At 38.9% G+C, this 13,835-nt stretch overlaps 1 protein-coding gene across 14 annotated transcripts in view; it reads left to right on the top strand.

Annotated features, from left to right (window-relative positions):
• The window catches only part of RAP1GDS1 (Rap1 GTPase-GDP dissociation stimulator 1), a 96,525-nt gene that overhangs the window by 46,621 nt on the left and 36,069 nt on the right, over positions 1-13,835 (top strand). For 8 of the 14 annotated variants that reach the window (XM_080590372.1, XM_080590370.1, XM_080590373.1 and 5 more), the window contains 2 exons: positions 3,786-3,908; positions 7,693-7,818. In XM_080590372.1, the coding sequence (XP_080446498.1) occupies positions 3,786-3,908; positions 7,693-7,818 (249 nt within the window). Of the gene's footprint in view, positions 1-2,073; positions 2,254-3,785; positions 3,970-6,203; positions 6,418-7,692; positions 7,819-13,835 lie in introns of those variants that run through there. The other 6 variants (XM_080590367.1, XM_080590368.1, XM_080590364.1 and 3 more) reach the window with 5 other exon arrangements.

Genomic DNA, 13,835 nt, shown 5'->3' with positions numbered 1-13,835 from the left:
AAAATCTAACAGGAAATAGAGCTGAGAGGGGAGAGACAATTTAATTTGAGACACTCATTGGATTTTTTCTTATAATGATTTCTGCCACTTAATTAAGCAGTCTGATAGCCCCGGTGCTCAGCTCTCCAGCTCTGATCTATGGCATTAAAAAATTGCCTGCCCACACCCGTTATTATTCTGACTTCAGGCACTGCAAAAACCATGAAAAGCGAGGATATTGACATTTTAATCACCCTGCTATGACATTAATAAGATTTTGGAACTATGTGATCTAACATATTCTTCATCTTGATATCTGGTGATATAAAGAGACATCTAAAGCTGCAGGTTTGACCTTAGGGCTTTCCTCCCCCCAATTATGCTGCCGTGGCACAGCACCGTATTGTATTGTGTGCAAAAGGACTGTTTCTGAAGCAGCATTATCACAGTCCTGCAGCTTCTTTCCTTCATGATAAGGGCAGTCGGTGCTCTATGGGTGGGTTAGTGCACGCAGGCTCAAAATCAGGCTTTAGAAGAAAGCATTTGAAATCTGGACATGCAGTTAGAGCAAAATGGTTTTGAGGTGTGGCACCCTAATATCAGGCTGCCTTGACTGTCAGGTTTCCTTAAGGCACAGATCGAACAGATGTGAAAGGGAATGCGGTTATGCTAAAGGAGTTAAAATGGTAAGCATAAGGCAACTTGTTAACACATGATTAATGTTGACTATAATTCCTGTTTTCTCCATTATAGAAAGTGTGAGAGATTACATGGTGGAAGTTTTGTCTAGATCTTTCTTGCTCCTATAGAAACATTCGGTTTGCATGCCTCAACTGCAATTGACAATACATTGAAACAATTCAAAAGATGACAGTTGAAATAAAATTCCAAAAGAATTTAGCCTCTAATGTATTTTTTTGGAAGCCCAGAGTAAAACTAGTATGCAGCAGGTACACATCTTTAGCAGACTCCCTTTTTCTTGCACACAAACAGGAAGGCAGGCAGGCCTTCTCCAGCCTATGAAGAGAACAAGCAAAGGGAAGACTTGAGGGTTGCCTATGCTAAAACCATTTCTAATGTTCTGCAGAGGAAGTACAGGGCTTAGGGAGACTTGGAGTAGACAAGCTGGAGCACCCCTATGGCATTTTTAACTCACTCGGGGTAGAGCAGAGGTAAGGGTGTCCCTTGCCAATGATGGGTGACGTACGCTCGCTGCTGGTAAATTCATCAGTTTTCCCACTTTCATTACTATCAAAAGTTTGTTGGTGGTGCTCAGCCTAGGTAACAAGAACCAGTGGGATGCTGGTTTTTTGAAGGGGAGAATATGTGCAGGTGTGGCTCCTGTAGTGCTTAAGAATAAAAAAGTCAATGTTCTGTTTTCATCCGTGTGATGTCAGCTAGCTGATATCCCAGTTTCCAACAGGTGTATTAAGCACTGTGTTTTTATTGATACTCACTTGCTTATCTCAGTTAAATAAATCAGAGCATATCTGCTACATAAAACTGGCCTGGAGAAGCATTTAATTTTATTTTCCCACTTCTTGCAGGATATATTTTGTCCTGTTTATGTAATTTATTCTTTGCACAGTAATAAGTCCATCAAACTACAGATCATAAAAATAAGACTGGATACTGTATATCTTTGCAGCGTGGCAGGAAAAAATGCATTAATGTCTCCTGCCTACTAATTCTGGTTAACATCGTACAGGTTCACAAATACCTACATGTCCAGTGTTGAATTCCGTAGTCTTGTTTTTGAACTTAAGAGAGGAGAATCTCTTCTTTAGTAGATACCTAAGAAAAGTCTGGACCAGTCTCTGGTCCTGTCATGATTTTTTTCTGGATTCAAATTTTTCTTTCATCCTTGCATATGTACAAAGTATGTGCTATAAGTCAGAACTTGCAAAAGCTTGCAAATAAGTAAAAAGCTCCTTTACGTTGCATCTTCAGAGCTCTCAATGAATGTAAAAAATCACAATTAATTGGACTGCAAACAGCTTAATAATAATTAGTGTGTATATTGTGCTTATATTGAAATTAATCTTCGTTTCATACCTAATCCGTTTGTAATCAGACGTCATCACTGTATTGTAGATGAGTAGTCCTAGCCAGAGACTGGCATCCCAAGGTAACACAAGAAATACAGAAACACAGAGGCATGACTGCAGTCCAGGCTAGAAGTTTTCTCCCTCAAATCCCTATTCTGTCACCTAGACATCGCTGGCTCCCGGCCAGTGAAGCGTGTACATACCATACGTGAGCCACAAAGCCAACGTGAGTGACCTCTGCCAGGCTTGTGGGGGCTGCTGCTCAGGGTCAGCTTGGGCAGCTGTCCCCAGCGCTCGGAGCATGGGTTGGCTTGGAGCTGCCACGAGTCAAAAAGGCAGTTGCAGCCCTGAGAGTAGGGGGTGGGAGGAGGAGGGTGAGGAGAGAGGAGGCGGTGTGCCCGGTGACATGTTGTTAGCTATTCACAGGTGAAGCTCAGCTAAAAAATGGTTGCAAATTGCTACTCTAGAAGATTACCTGGTTGTGGCGCACAAAACAAAACAAAACGAAAACCTTACTTTTCTAGGGGGAAAGCAGGGAACGTTTTACTGAAAAAAAAAAAACTATTGGATTAGTTAAAGGCCCCTGCTTTGCTGTTTAAGAGCATCTATCCCTCCCTTTACTCCCTGATTTGAAAGATTCTGTATGAAAGCAAAGCCATTGATTACTACTGTTGCTGCCCAGTCTGACTGTCTTGTTAGCTCTTGATAGCACCACAGTAAGGGTGCTTTGGAGAAGCTGCAGAAAGCAATGCTGAGAGGTCAGCCTTCTCAACACTGAAATGCCTGACAGCCAGCTACAGGAATAGCATACATCGGTTTCTTGCTGTTACTGGCAAGCTCTAGCATTTTGGTTTTTTTTTATTTTAACTTGCACTTACCTTAAAGCTTTTATTTTAAGTGGTGTGAGGGGTTTTGTGCATGTTTTATGCATATCACACTCATATTCAGCTCAGATATGCTGTTATTTGAAAGCATTAGCAAAATACATTTTAGCATCTAGTACCTTATGTTTAATTGCAGTTAATGCTCATGTTCAGTGTTCCTTTTCAGTTTGTACAGAACATTAGGCCAGCAGTGCTGGGTGGGGCCTTATTACGGAGCAGCTGCACAATTCCTTCAGTGTTACAGGCAGAAAGAGGAAAAGCCTTGTCCTGAAATCTTCAATCTCTATTACAAGGACTCTTATTTTTCCCTTCCTTTCCACGGGGACTATACCGGAGCTACTGTAGGTTAGCAGAGTAACATAGAAGATAAGCAAGCTGAGCATAAGAGGAGTCTAGACTAGGATCTGTTTAGCTCTCCTCCTTCTCCAATTTCTGACTCCTATGCTGCATTATACTCTGCCCTCAGGTGTTAGGATTTCCCCATCATTCTTTGAATGTTTGCCATAACTAGTCACTTCAGAGTACCATTCCTGCATTTTTTACACAGTACTTAAGGCTGCTGCATATCACTCCATAGCCTTTAGTCTTTCTGCCAGTCTCTGCAGTAGTTGCTCTATGTATGCATGAGTATGTATGCATATTTATTTATATAACACACAGTCACCCTGTAAAGATTAATTGATTCTGAATGGCAAATTGTAAAGATATATGAGCACATCATATGAAACAAACATGAAGTAGCCGTCTGCTTCCTATATGGGAAAACAATCACTTTGAGTATTACCTTTGAGAAGATATACCTTTCCTTTCTTTCTTCTTTCCTTCCCCCGTGCAAGCTGATGCACAAGTCATTTTTGTGTGATGTGTTTTTCAGATACGGAGACGAGTGAAAAAATCCAGAAAAGTGGAGTTCTTCAGGTGTTCGCGAGTCTGTTGACGCCACAATCTTCCTGCACAGCAAAAGTAGCTAACATCATAGCAGAAGTAGCCAGAAATGGTGAGGTTTTCTACAAGAACTTTTCTGCTGGAACATCTTCAGTTTTTCACCTCACTTGTCAGTATGTTTTACTTCATTTATGTTTTCATTTTGTAGATTAGACATCTTTTTCATATCTCTCCTTTTCACTCTTTTTGTTTTTGTTGTGTCAAATTTTATTTCTCTGCTTTTCAGTACAATTAAAACAGCATTTGGCTGCTGGAATATTTTCAGTCCTTACTTTCATGCTATTTAGTTTTCAAGACAATCACTAGTGTATGTTATCGGACAGAAATAGCATGCCATTAGCTTTAAGAAATGCATATGGAAAAAAAGATGTGCATGATTACATTACTATGTTACGCATAGTTATAACAGATGTATGTATAAATGTGGTTAAGGGATAGCAGATAGTTACTTTGGTCTGAGATTGGTGATAACATTATTATCATTATGTGGCCGTTGACACCACACCAAAAACAGTAATTCCCACCTGAAGAGCACTGTAAGTGTTAGAGTAAGAACACAAGATCCCAAATGAGAATCAGTGGTCCATTTTCATATGTATTATAAACATACAGTCATATAATGTGGAAGATAATCTAAAACTACTTATTTTTTCTTTAGAAATAATTATCTTAGAGCTCACCCGGTACCCTGCATACCTTAAGCACACAAGAATGGCCTAATTTTTGCAGGCAGGGGATATGGGCAAACCCTGCAAGGAGGGCAGAGGAGGTTTGTGGCTGACTTTCCTCACTCCTTGACTTGCTGCTCTACCAGCCAAAGAAGCACTGATAGCGTTTTGCACTTTCCTTCCCTGGGGTCCAGGGGGAGAAAAGAAGGATGCCCCTTACCTCCTGTGCACAAGCAGTCCTGGCAGCTGAATCTGTCTCCCTGTGTAAATTGTCATGCTGGTGTCTCTTCAGAGAAGGGCCTACATTATTGCTGATTGTTTCCACATTCCTTTCCCACCTTTTCCATGGAATCACAATACTACAGCTTCTTACTGATAGCCTCTCTGTAATCTCTTCCACCAATTCTCTGATTTTGAGACAATGATATATATATATACACATATATACACGAATGTTCAACAACATTACCAAGATAAGAAGATACACTTTGTTAGTTTATAAGTTTTTAGATAAATAACCTGTAAAAATGTAAACACGGAAATTTAAACTTAGAAATGTTTCAGAATGATGGAGATTCGTGCAGCCCTGTCACATGTTCCTCCATACTTAATAAATGCATAAGTATATTTAGACTATTCCAGTTGACTGAGCATCTTCAAGTTCTTTTAATCCTCCCTTCTGAAGTAGGAGCTAGGAATAAAAGCAATGTTCACAATAGTTTCACTGATTACGATGCATTGTTTCCTGAAAGATTCTCTATAGAGCATTTTAGCCAGTATCTTTCACTCTGAATTAATAAATGAAACCTCTGAATAGTTTTTAATTTTTCTCTTTTCCAAGCCAGGTTTTAAATTGCTGTTATGAGTACGCTCTTCAGAACAGCTGGCATTTTACCTGGTTCATCATGCAAAATAGCTTTTGTCTTTTTCTTGGAGTTAATTAGTAGGCACAACTAGGACCTCTGGCAGCTAAGGTTAACATGGAAGTATTCAGAAGTGCCTACCACTTTCAGGACTGAGATGAGCTGGGTGTTCCTCTTTGGGTTCTATCTCTGTTGAAATAGTTGCTTAAGCAGGATAGTAGGGAACACCTCATTTGAATTCTATGATTTTCTTTGTCCTCTTACATAAGAATGCAACTGTTTCATGTTTATATTGCATCTTTTTTCAACAAGCTTCAGGGCACTTTGAGAAATTTGCATTGTTGACATCATACAGATAGTAGGCATTAAACACAGGCAATTGAAATTATTTCCCTGTGGTCTTGCCATGCAGCTCTGGCAGAGCTGGGAGTAGTGCCTCTGACTCTGAATCTGGACTTTACCGATAAAAGAACATCTTTTTCTTCCCCACTCCTTGTTTTCCTTTCCCATTCCCCTCATGTGGTCTCCCATCCCATCTTGCCATGTAAAATCCCTCTAACTTGCCTGCTTGGTTTTATCATATTTCGTTTCTTCCTTTTCATCACTTTGTGCCCTTGCTCAATTTCACCTCTCCAGCTCACATGACTCTTCCTTCTCCTAATACTATATGTTAGTCTCTTGTATCTTAAAAATCCAAACAGGCAAAAAACACTTGAGTCACTCTACTCTCACCAGCTGCAGCCATTTCTCTTTCAACTATGGGCCTATGGAAGGCTCAGATGCATTTGCTACCTGGAGTTTCTCTCCCCACCTTTTAAATACTCCTCTGAGGTCTTTAGTCTCTTCTTCTTTGCTAGATTTAGGAATGAGAAAAACATCTTTGCAGTCTATAATACCACAACACAATTAAATGTCTCTGTTGAAATCTTGTCCTCCACTGGTTTATGGTACTCTGTCCTTCGGTGCTCCTCCTCCTAACCTTTTAAGTGATTCTTCAGTGTTTTCTTCAAAGGATCTGCTTCCCCTCCAGGTTAGTGGAAACCTTCTGAATGTCTCTGTTATTGGTTACTTTCCTTTTCTGCTATTTCTTCTGTGCAAATATAGTTGCAGTTAACACATTTTTGTTGCTAACAGATCAGTTTTGCTATGTATGGCACCACTTCTTTTACTTCTTATCCTTACATGACCTTGATAAATACAGGCTTGCTCAGCATATTGCCTAATTATTTTTTTTTTAATTTTTTTTTTTTTTGCTGAATGAGAGACTGAAAGCTTCTGTTCACTCCAAATAAGAGGGTGTTTGGAGAAAAGGTTTCTTACCCTTTCTCACCACATGAGAAAGACCCCAAACATACAACAGCACAGACTGAGACCTCTACCTCTAGAACAAGTTACCATTTCCTCTCACAGACCAAGAGTTTAAAAAAAAAAAAAAATCTGATCTCTGATGGTGCCCCATAGTAAACTATCAAGTTCACACTAGTGGTGTCTCAGTGGCTGCCTCTATAAACTTCCCTTGTGAAATGAACAGCGCAGTGCCTAACTACAGATCCTCCTGGAGACCAGTGCTTTATCTCCGTGGCACCAGGATAATTCTCCACCTATGACTTGCACAGATGTAAGAGAAATACTTTGGTTCCCTATCACCAAGGGACATAGCAGGAAAAAAGGACAGAAAAGTAGAGAGTTTCCCAGTGGATGGGTCCTCTAACTTTCCTCCCATGGTGGGGATCAGTTAGACTGTGGAAAGGTACAGGGCTCACATAATCCCTCTTGTACTTCTCATTCCTTACCTTCCAAATAAAGACCCTGTTACTTGGCTTTGTTTACTTCTATTTTGTTTTTCCTAAAGCAAAAGCTTTTTAGGAGTTCTAATTATGGAAACAGAAGGTTAAAAAGCGCTGCTTATTTTGGGAGTATGAGTACTAGTTTTAAGTCATCTCTTGTGTAATTCAGTAGTTCATGTTTGTTCAAGTGGAGAAAAAGATTGTGAAATCACTTGTTCTTTTCAGCATTTCTTTATGATTCTAAAAACTTTCTCAGTCTAATCTCTGTTAAATTAGTTTCCATGAAAGTCAATTAAATACTCTTAATTCCTTCTAAATTAACAAATAATAACAAATTATAACATAAGCCCAAATCCTGACCTTGGGCTTGTTCTCTAAAAACCTGCATGCAAACTTACATTGTTTGTCCATGCATATGTTTATTCTTACAAAAGGCCTGGTTGCGATGCTAGTGTAACTAGAATGGAGGAAACTGAAAATAGCAGGCTTTCTTTAACAGGCTTTTCCTTTTTTTGCAGAATTTATGCGGAACCCATGTGTGGATGCTGGGTTGATCCCTCCTTTGGTGCAGCTGTTAAACTGCAAAGACCAGGAAGTATTGCTTCAAACAGGACGTGCCCTGGGCAATATATGCTACGATAGCCGTAAGTGTTGAAATATGCCATCTTTTGTAGATGCTCTTGTAGGAGGGAAGGGAATGTTTTGGTACATTGAGTACTGGGGGTCATTTTCCACTTTTCTTGACTTTTATTTGCCACACGCGGCTATTCTGATTGCATGGACACTTGTGCATCACACTTGCATTATGCTTTTGTGACAGAAAGAATAAAAAACTGTTAAAATATCGTGGTACAATTGGACATGATATTAGAAGAGATTTGAGGGCTTCAGTGGTTTGTTTTGTCTTTTTTTAAACATAATGAACTAGTTTTTCAAAGACCAGGTGCTACGTATACAGTGTCCTGAATGGCTAATTATTCTCAAATAGAGTCATAGGGGAGTAGTTAGAAGGGAATATTTATATCTTAACCAGTCTCAAAGATGTGCAGAGCTACATATGTGGGTGAGAGGGATGCCTAAACTATGTTGCTGATTTCTCAAAATTCTGAAGTGGCCAATCACTTGCACCAAGATTACATACTGATATTTTTGATAGTCTGGATTTGGGGTTGGTTACTTTTTAGGAATTTTTTGGCCACAATAAATATTGCAGTGTCAGGCATTAGCAAATTGAAATGCGCTTGTGACTCCATGTCTTTATATTCATATGAAGCTATTAGAAGCCTATGGATGTCTGCAGTTGGGAAGTGAAATTGCATAAGAACTTTAGTATCTTCAGATTTAGCGTCTTATGTCACATGGCAAGAGATTTTTCTTTGTGGTATATTTTGCATTTACTAAAAGTTTTTACTGTTGTGAATTACTGTCTGTTTAAAAAAATAAAATTTTAGTAGGCTCTTCCTTAATACATTTTTCAAGCTAGTTTGGAAATTCGCATTTTATGTTGTTTTAAATTACTTTGTCTTTGACCTCGGGGTTGTTAATAAGATTTTTCATGCTGGCATTTCCATTTACAGACAACTACTGCTTGAGGATGATAATGTTTAATTCTTTCATTTAGGGTTTTATTTAAGGTGACCAATCAACTGAACACCTGCTTCAACACCTGCTTCCCCATGGAAACTTCAAGAAGAAGCTGTTGAGCTTTCCATAACAATTTACTTACTAAATTTTATTTCAGGGTCATATATGATGTAAACCTCAGTCCCAGGTGGCACTGATTTATTTCATATTAGTAAAAGCTACATAACTTTTCATATCATTCTTGTTCAATCCACATGTTTCATGAAATACAGTAAAGCCACATGAATACTGGTTTTGAAGAATCAGGTATTGGGGACTGCTGATGCTGACTTTTACAGTTCAGGATTTACACAGTAGGGGAAAGCTGTACTTGTGATGCTCTTTGCTGTACTTGTGAAAGCCTCGTTATGCTCCTCCATGGAACAAAGCAGATGCTGTTAAAATCTACAGTGCACAGTGATGTGTTCTGTATGCCATGTGTTGCTGTGCTCCTGTAGGACAGTTGCTACCTTCCCTGTGTATTTAAATGAGAATAATGAGTAAAGTGTAATAAGACATCACAAAAATCAAGATTAGCATCCTAGATTTAAGTGGAAGAGGCTATTTACAGTGCTTATTTATTACATCCACCCCATTTTGCTTTGTTTTGTTTGTTATCTTAAAGAGTAATGATTCTGTAGTTAACCTATCCTGGGATCTTACATAAGATGAATACTTTCAATGTGTTTATTATTATAAAATTGAGTGTATTCTCATTTATGACTTATTTACTTATATAGAAATGATTTTTGCATAACAAAGAGCTTTAAAGGATAACAAATACAAGGTGTAGAGGACAATATTTCTAATCACAGATATTGTTATGTACAGATAGTCTTTTTCTTCTCAACTGAGACAAAAGCATGTGTTACCCCTCTGATAAATGGGGCTCTCATAGAAACGTGGAATACCTCAGGAACTCTATTTTACAATATACACAAGTGATTTTTCACGTCTACCACCCTACAACTTCTACAATGCATGCAGTAATGAAGAAGGTCCTTAAGTCCTAAATTACTGTTAGGCTGAAATTCTGAAATCAAGCCCACATAGAATAGCTCATAACAGCATTCCTATTTATTGAAAGCCCCAGTTATCCTGTATTTCATCCAAGCAAGCATATATCATTTTGTTCAGTGACACTTTCTGTGAAAAGGAGCTAATCAGGTCTTTATTTTAGAGGAAAGTCTTCACAGAGCAGGATGGAAGCTGTGGGCTGTTTTTCGTATGGGGACCCAAAAAAGTGCCCTTCCAGAGGAGGACAATTCCCTGATACTTTTCTCTTGATAAAATGAAAATGGCACTGGTTTCTCAGAGTTCACAGATGCCTGAGTTTCTTCATGAAGGCAAGGCCATTTCCACATAACCACATAAGGAACTACTCCTGCAATGTTCCTGCTGCAGAAAAGGTAATTCATTGCTAAATCCCAGTGCTAGAAGAGGTTTAGTAGCCTTCCACAAAGAAAAAGGGGAATTAGGCATGTGCTGACCAGAGACCTTTGTGAATAGATGCACCTCCTCACAGAAAACGTGAAATGGAAAACTGTTGTCTTAATGACAGATTCTCTTCTCCATTAAATTTGAGGTACACGTGGACAGTGTTAGCCCCCTAAAATTATACTGAATAAGCTGTTTGAGCAGGGAAGAAAACACAGGTAATTAAATGCATTTTGTAAACAGTTAAAGACGGAACATAGGTCAAATTTATTCCAAGCAGTCTTGAGAGCGCCTTTTTTAAAGCATTTATGTTGTGAAGAGATCTGCTTTATGTGAGCTTCTGAACGCCAAGAATACGGGAAAACATAATTACAAAGCAGAGTAGAAGGAAGCTTTGTTAGTACTGGTGAGGCTACTAGTCTCCCAGCCTTCCTCTTATATGCAGAGATGAAAGAAACAATTGAGGCAGCTAAAAAGATTTTAAGTCAGGAGCAATCACAGTATGCAAACTGTTCAGTGCTGTCCTACGATTTAAGAACAGATACATTACTGCGTGTTCCTGTACAGCCTGTAAGTGCTCTGCCTGCTTTATCTAATAATGCCACATACACCTCATCCCCCAAATTTTAGTCATAACAGAAAGTTCCAAGCAAAGAAATGGAGATGTGATCTCTCCGTTCTCCATCCTGCTGTCTCTCCCACTTTATCTACATCATGTACTGAACACAGTCACTTGTACTTCTGTATCCCCAGACAGTGGATTCCATAGCCTTGCTCAGGAACAGAATTATGCCTGAACTACATTACTAGGTGCGAAGATCCTAGCCTACTCATTCCTTCTAACCACCAGTTACTTTTTTCGCTTACAAGCAAAGCTAAATTCTTAGGCATTGTCCAGTCAGCCCATAAGACCCATCTTTCTAGTTGCTTTGCCACTCTTTCTCCATGAAATAAATCATAGCTACCTTTCTACTTTTCTCCTTTCCAAAACCCCATGCCATTTTCACTAGTGCTGCTTCTTCAGTAAGTTTGTTCATTTGGGGCTGTTACAGATGTACAGGTGTTACAGATTTATAGGGCATACCTCCAAAAGTCTTCTGAGTTCCCCCTGCATCTTGGTTCCACATGCAGCATTCAGATCTCATCCCTATTGTTTGTGAAAGGTTGTTTAACATAGCATGGTTCTTGCTACAGAAAGCAATGTTGTAATTCAGAGCATAATGGTTAATTCAGCTGCAGATAAAGCCTAAAAGTGATTTGCTACCATCAGCTCTGGCAGTTAGGATATTAAGATAAAGAACAGCATATCCCAGTTGCAGCTTGTGATCACTTCGTGAGCAGCCTGATGGCTAATACACGCGTCAGCTCTGCTGGCTTCTTTCCCACAAATCTAGGAAAACTCTGTTGACTTGACTCGTGTGACAGGCTGAGTGCTTGGGGAAAGGGAGACTGAGCCCACAGTTTGGGAATTAGGATTGTGTTCTTGCAAGATCCACAGGAGAAACAAAAGCCTGGCCGTAGCCAGCTCTGTAGCCTACTTTTATACACCACACACCAGTGCAGTTTTTGTAAATGATAAATCAGGCCAACCAGATGCATTCTAGTCAAGAATTTTAATGGAAACTGATGCTACATTAAAACAGCAATATTTCCTTTGCAGATGATAACCTCACAGTATTTTTATTATTAAGTTTATGATACGAGTGCTATCTTAATCTCAGTGATCTTTCCACAGATAGTTACTACACACTTCAGTTCTGAATTTACTGGTTGACGAACTATTTTCCTTTATTCAACATTAAGCACACTATAGAACCTACTGTAATCGTACTATAAAAGCAATAATTATAAGAGGAGGCAGAAAGCTGAGATATTTAGAGCCTGATTCATACAGACCAGAGGGAGACATTCAGATTGACTTCAGCTGAGACTGGATTAAGCTCTTACCCATTACGAAATAACTCCTCCTTGCTGTTCAAAGCATCCAAATATTCTGAAAGCTTTTAAAGTGAAATAAGCTCTCCATGTACCTTAAAAGGGAAATGGAAAATTTCCCATTCTGCCCTTCCAAAAAATTCATATTAATGGTAGAGCTTGGAGACCTCTTCAGGGAATCTCAGAGCAATTACTATTTGTGCCCATTCAGACCTTTGTTTCTACATGAAACCTCCAGCATGAGTTCATGTTCTCACCAATCACACTTCATGATATAAACAGCTATGGAATTGGAAAGAAACTAAAAATGCCAACTTGTTCTATAAAGCTGACAGCTGCTTATCTTCCTTTTCTGCAGGAAATTTACTGGATCCTTTTCTCATTTCCCAAGCCATACATTTCTTTGTTATCCACTCAGTCTTACTGTATTGATGGCAAGACTCCTTGATGTATTTCACCTGTATGGCCTTTCACATAGATCCAAATCTGTCTTGATCCCAGCGTTAACACTCAAACCATGAACATTATACCACCTGAGTTAAAAAGAACTTACATGTGCAATAAATTCTGTATACTCAGCTGCCCATCGTATAAGGATGTACAGACCTCTTTCGGAAGGAAGGCTATGTACGAAAAATAAGAAACTACTTAATTGTACAGTTACATATATCTTTCAGGAGACAAGAATAATTTCAGGATTCAAAGCAGCTGAAAACCAGTCACTTAACAATTAAACATACTGGAAACAAATCAAATTCTTTTTTCTTCGGAAAATGGTATAACCTTTCTCAGTACCATATGGAAAAACAGCAGAATCCTAGAACACAACTGGTGTTGATAGTGGCACAGTACTGGCTAATCATTTTATGAAGGTCACCCTGATTCATGCAGCCAGGCAGCATCGTAGCACAGTCTTTCACTTTTCTTTGTGCTAGATCCTACCAAATGCAAATACCAGCTACTAAGCTGGTTCCCAAGCAGCGTCATGAAATTGAGACCAGAGGCTTTAACTCGTTGCTTGAAAACTGATTGTTTAGATCAGCTTACAGAGATTTAAAATTCTGGTTTTCATTGCACAGCAATACTGTGTTGCCTCTAGATCTGTCCTCTGTAAGGCATGTCTGAGTCTTAGAAAACTAAACCATTTTTAAGTTAAGAGTACACAATAATGCAGTATTTTTTCCAAGCCTCAGCAGTACAAGCATTGCATTAGCTAAAAACTAAGTATACCATATGCATGCCAACACATATTTTCACAGTAATATTTAGTACTTATCAGTGATTAATCATGAATGTTCTTAGAAAGCTATTAAACAATATCATTCTGATTTACTTATTTTATGGCTGGCCGAAATGGAATCAGAATGAGAGAATCTTCCTAGACCATTGGAAAGAGCCGTTTGAGAGGTGATAAGAAAAACATGAATTCTCATTCTCAGACTATTACTCCTTTCAAATTTATGTTCTATATTTATTCAATGTTTGACCCTACTAAAACAAGTAACAAAATTCTCACGAGTTAAGCCAAAATATAACAACAGTCCACATGGGAAGAAAAATTTACAGCAGATTTTTTCCAATTCCTTACCTTTACCTCCCTCCAGCAGTTTATTCACCAACTGTGAAGTTTGTCTATTACTCATACTCCAACAGGCTCAGAGGCACC

This window comes from Anser brachyrhynchus, assembly GCF_964034855.1.
Source record: "Anser brachyrhynchus genome assembly, chromosome: 4".
In the NCBI taxonomy this organism is placed as follows: domain Eukaryota; kingdom Metazoa; phylum Chordata; class Aves; order Anseriformes; family Anatidae; genus Anser; species Anser brachyrhynchus.
The sequence above is the reverse complement of the archived record's forward strand: the minus strand, read 5'-3'. Positions and strand labels throughout refer to the sequence as shown.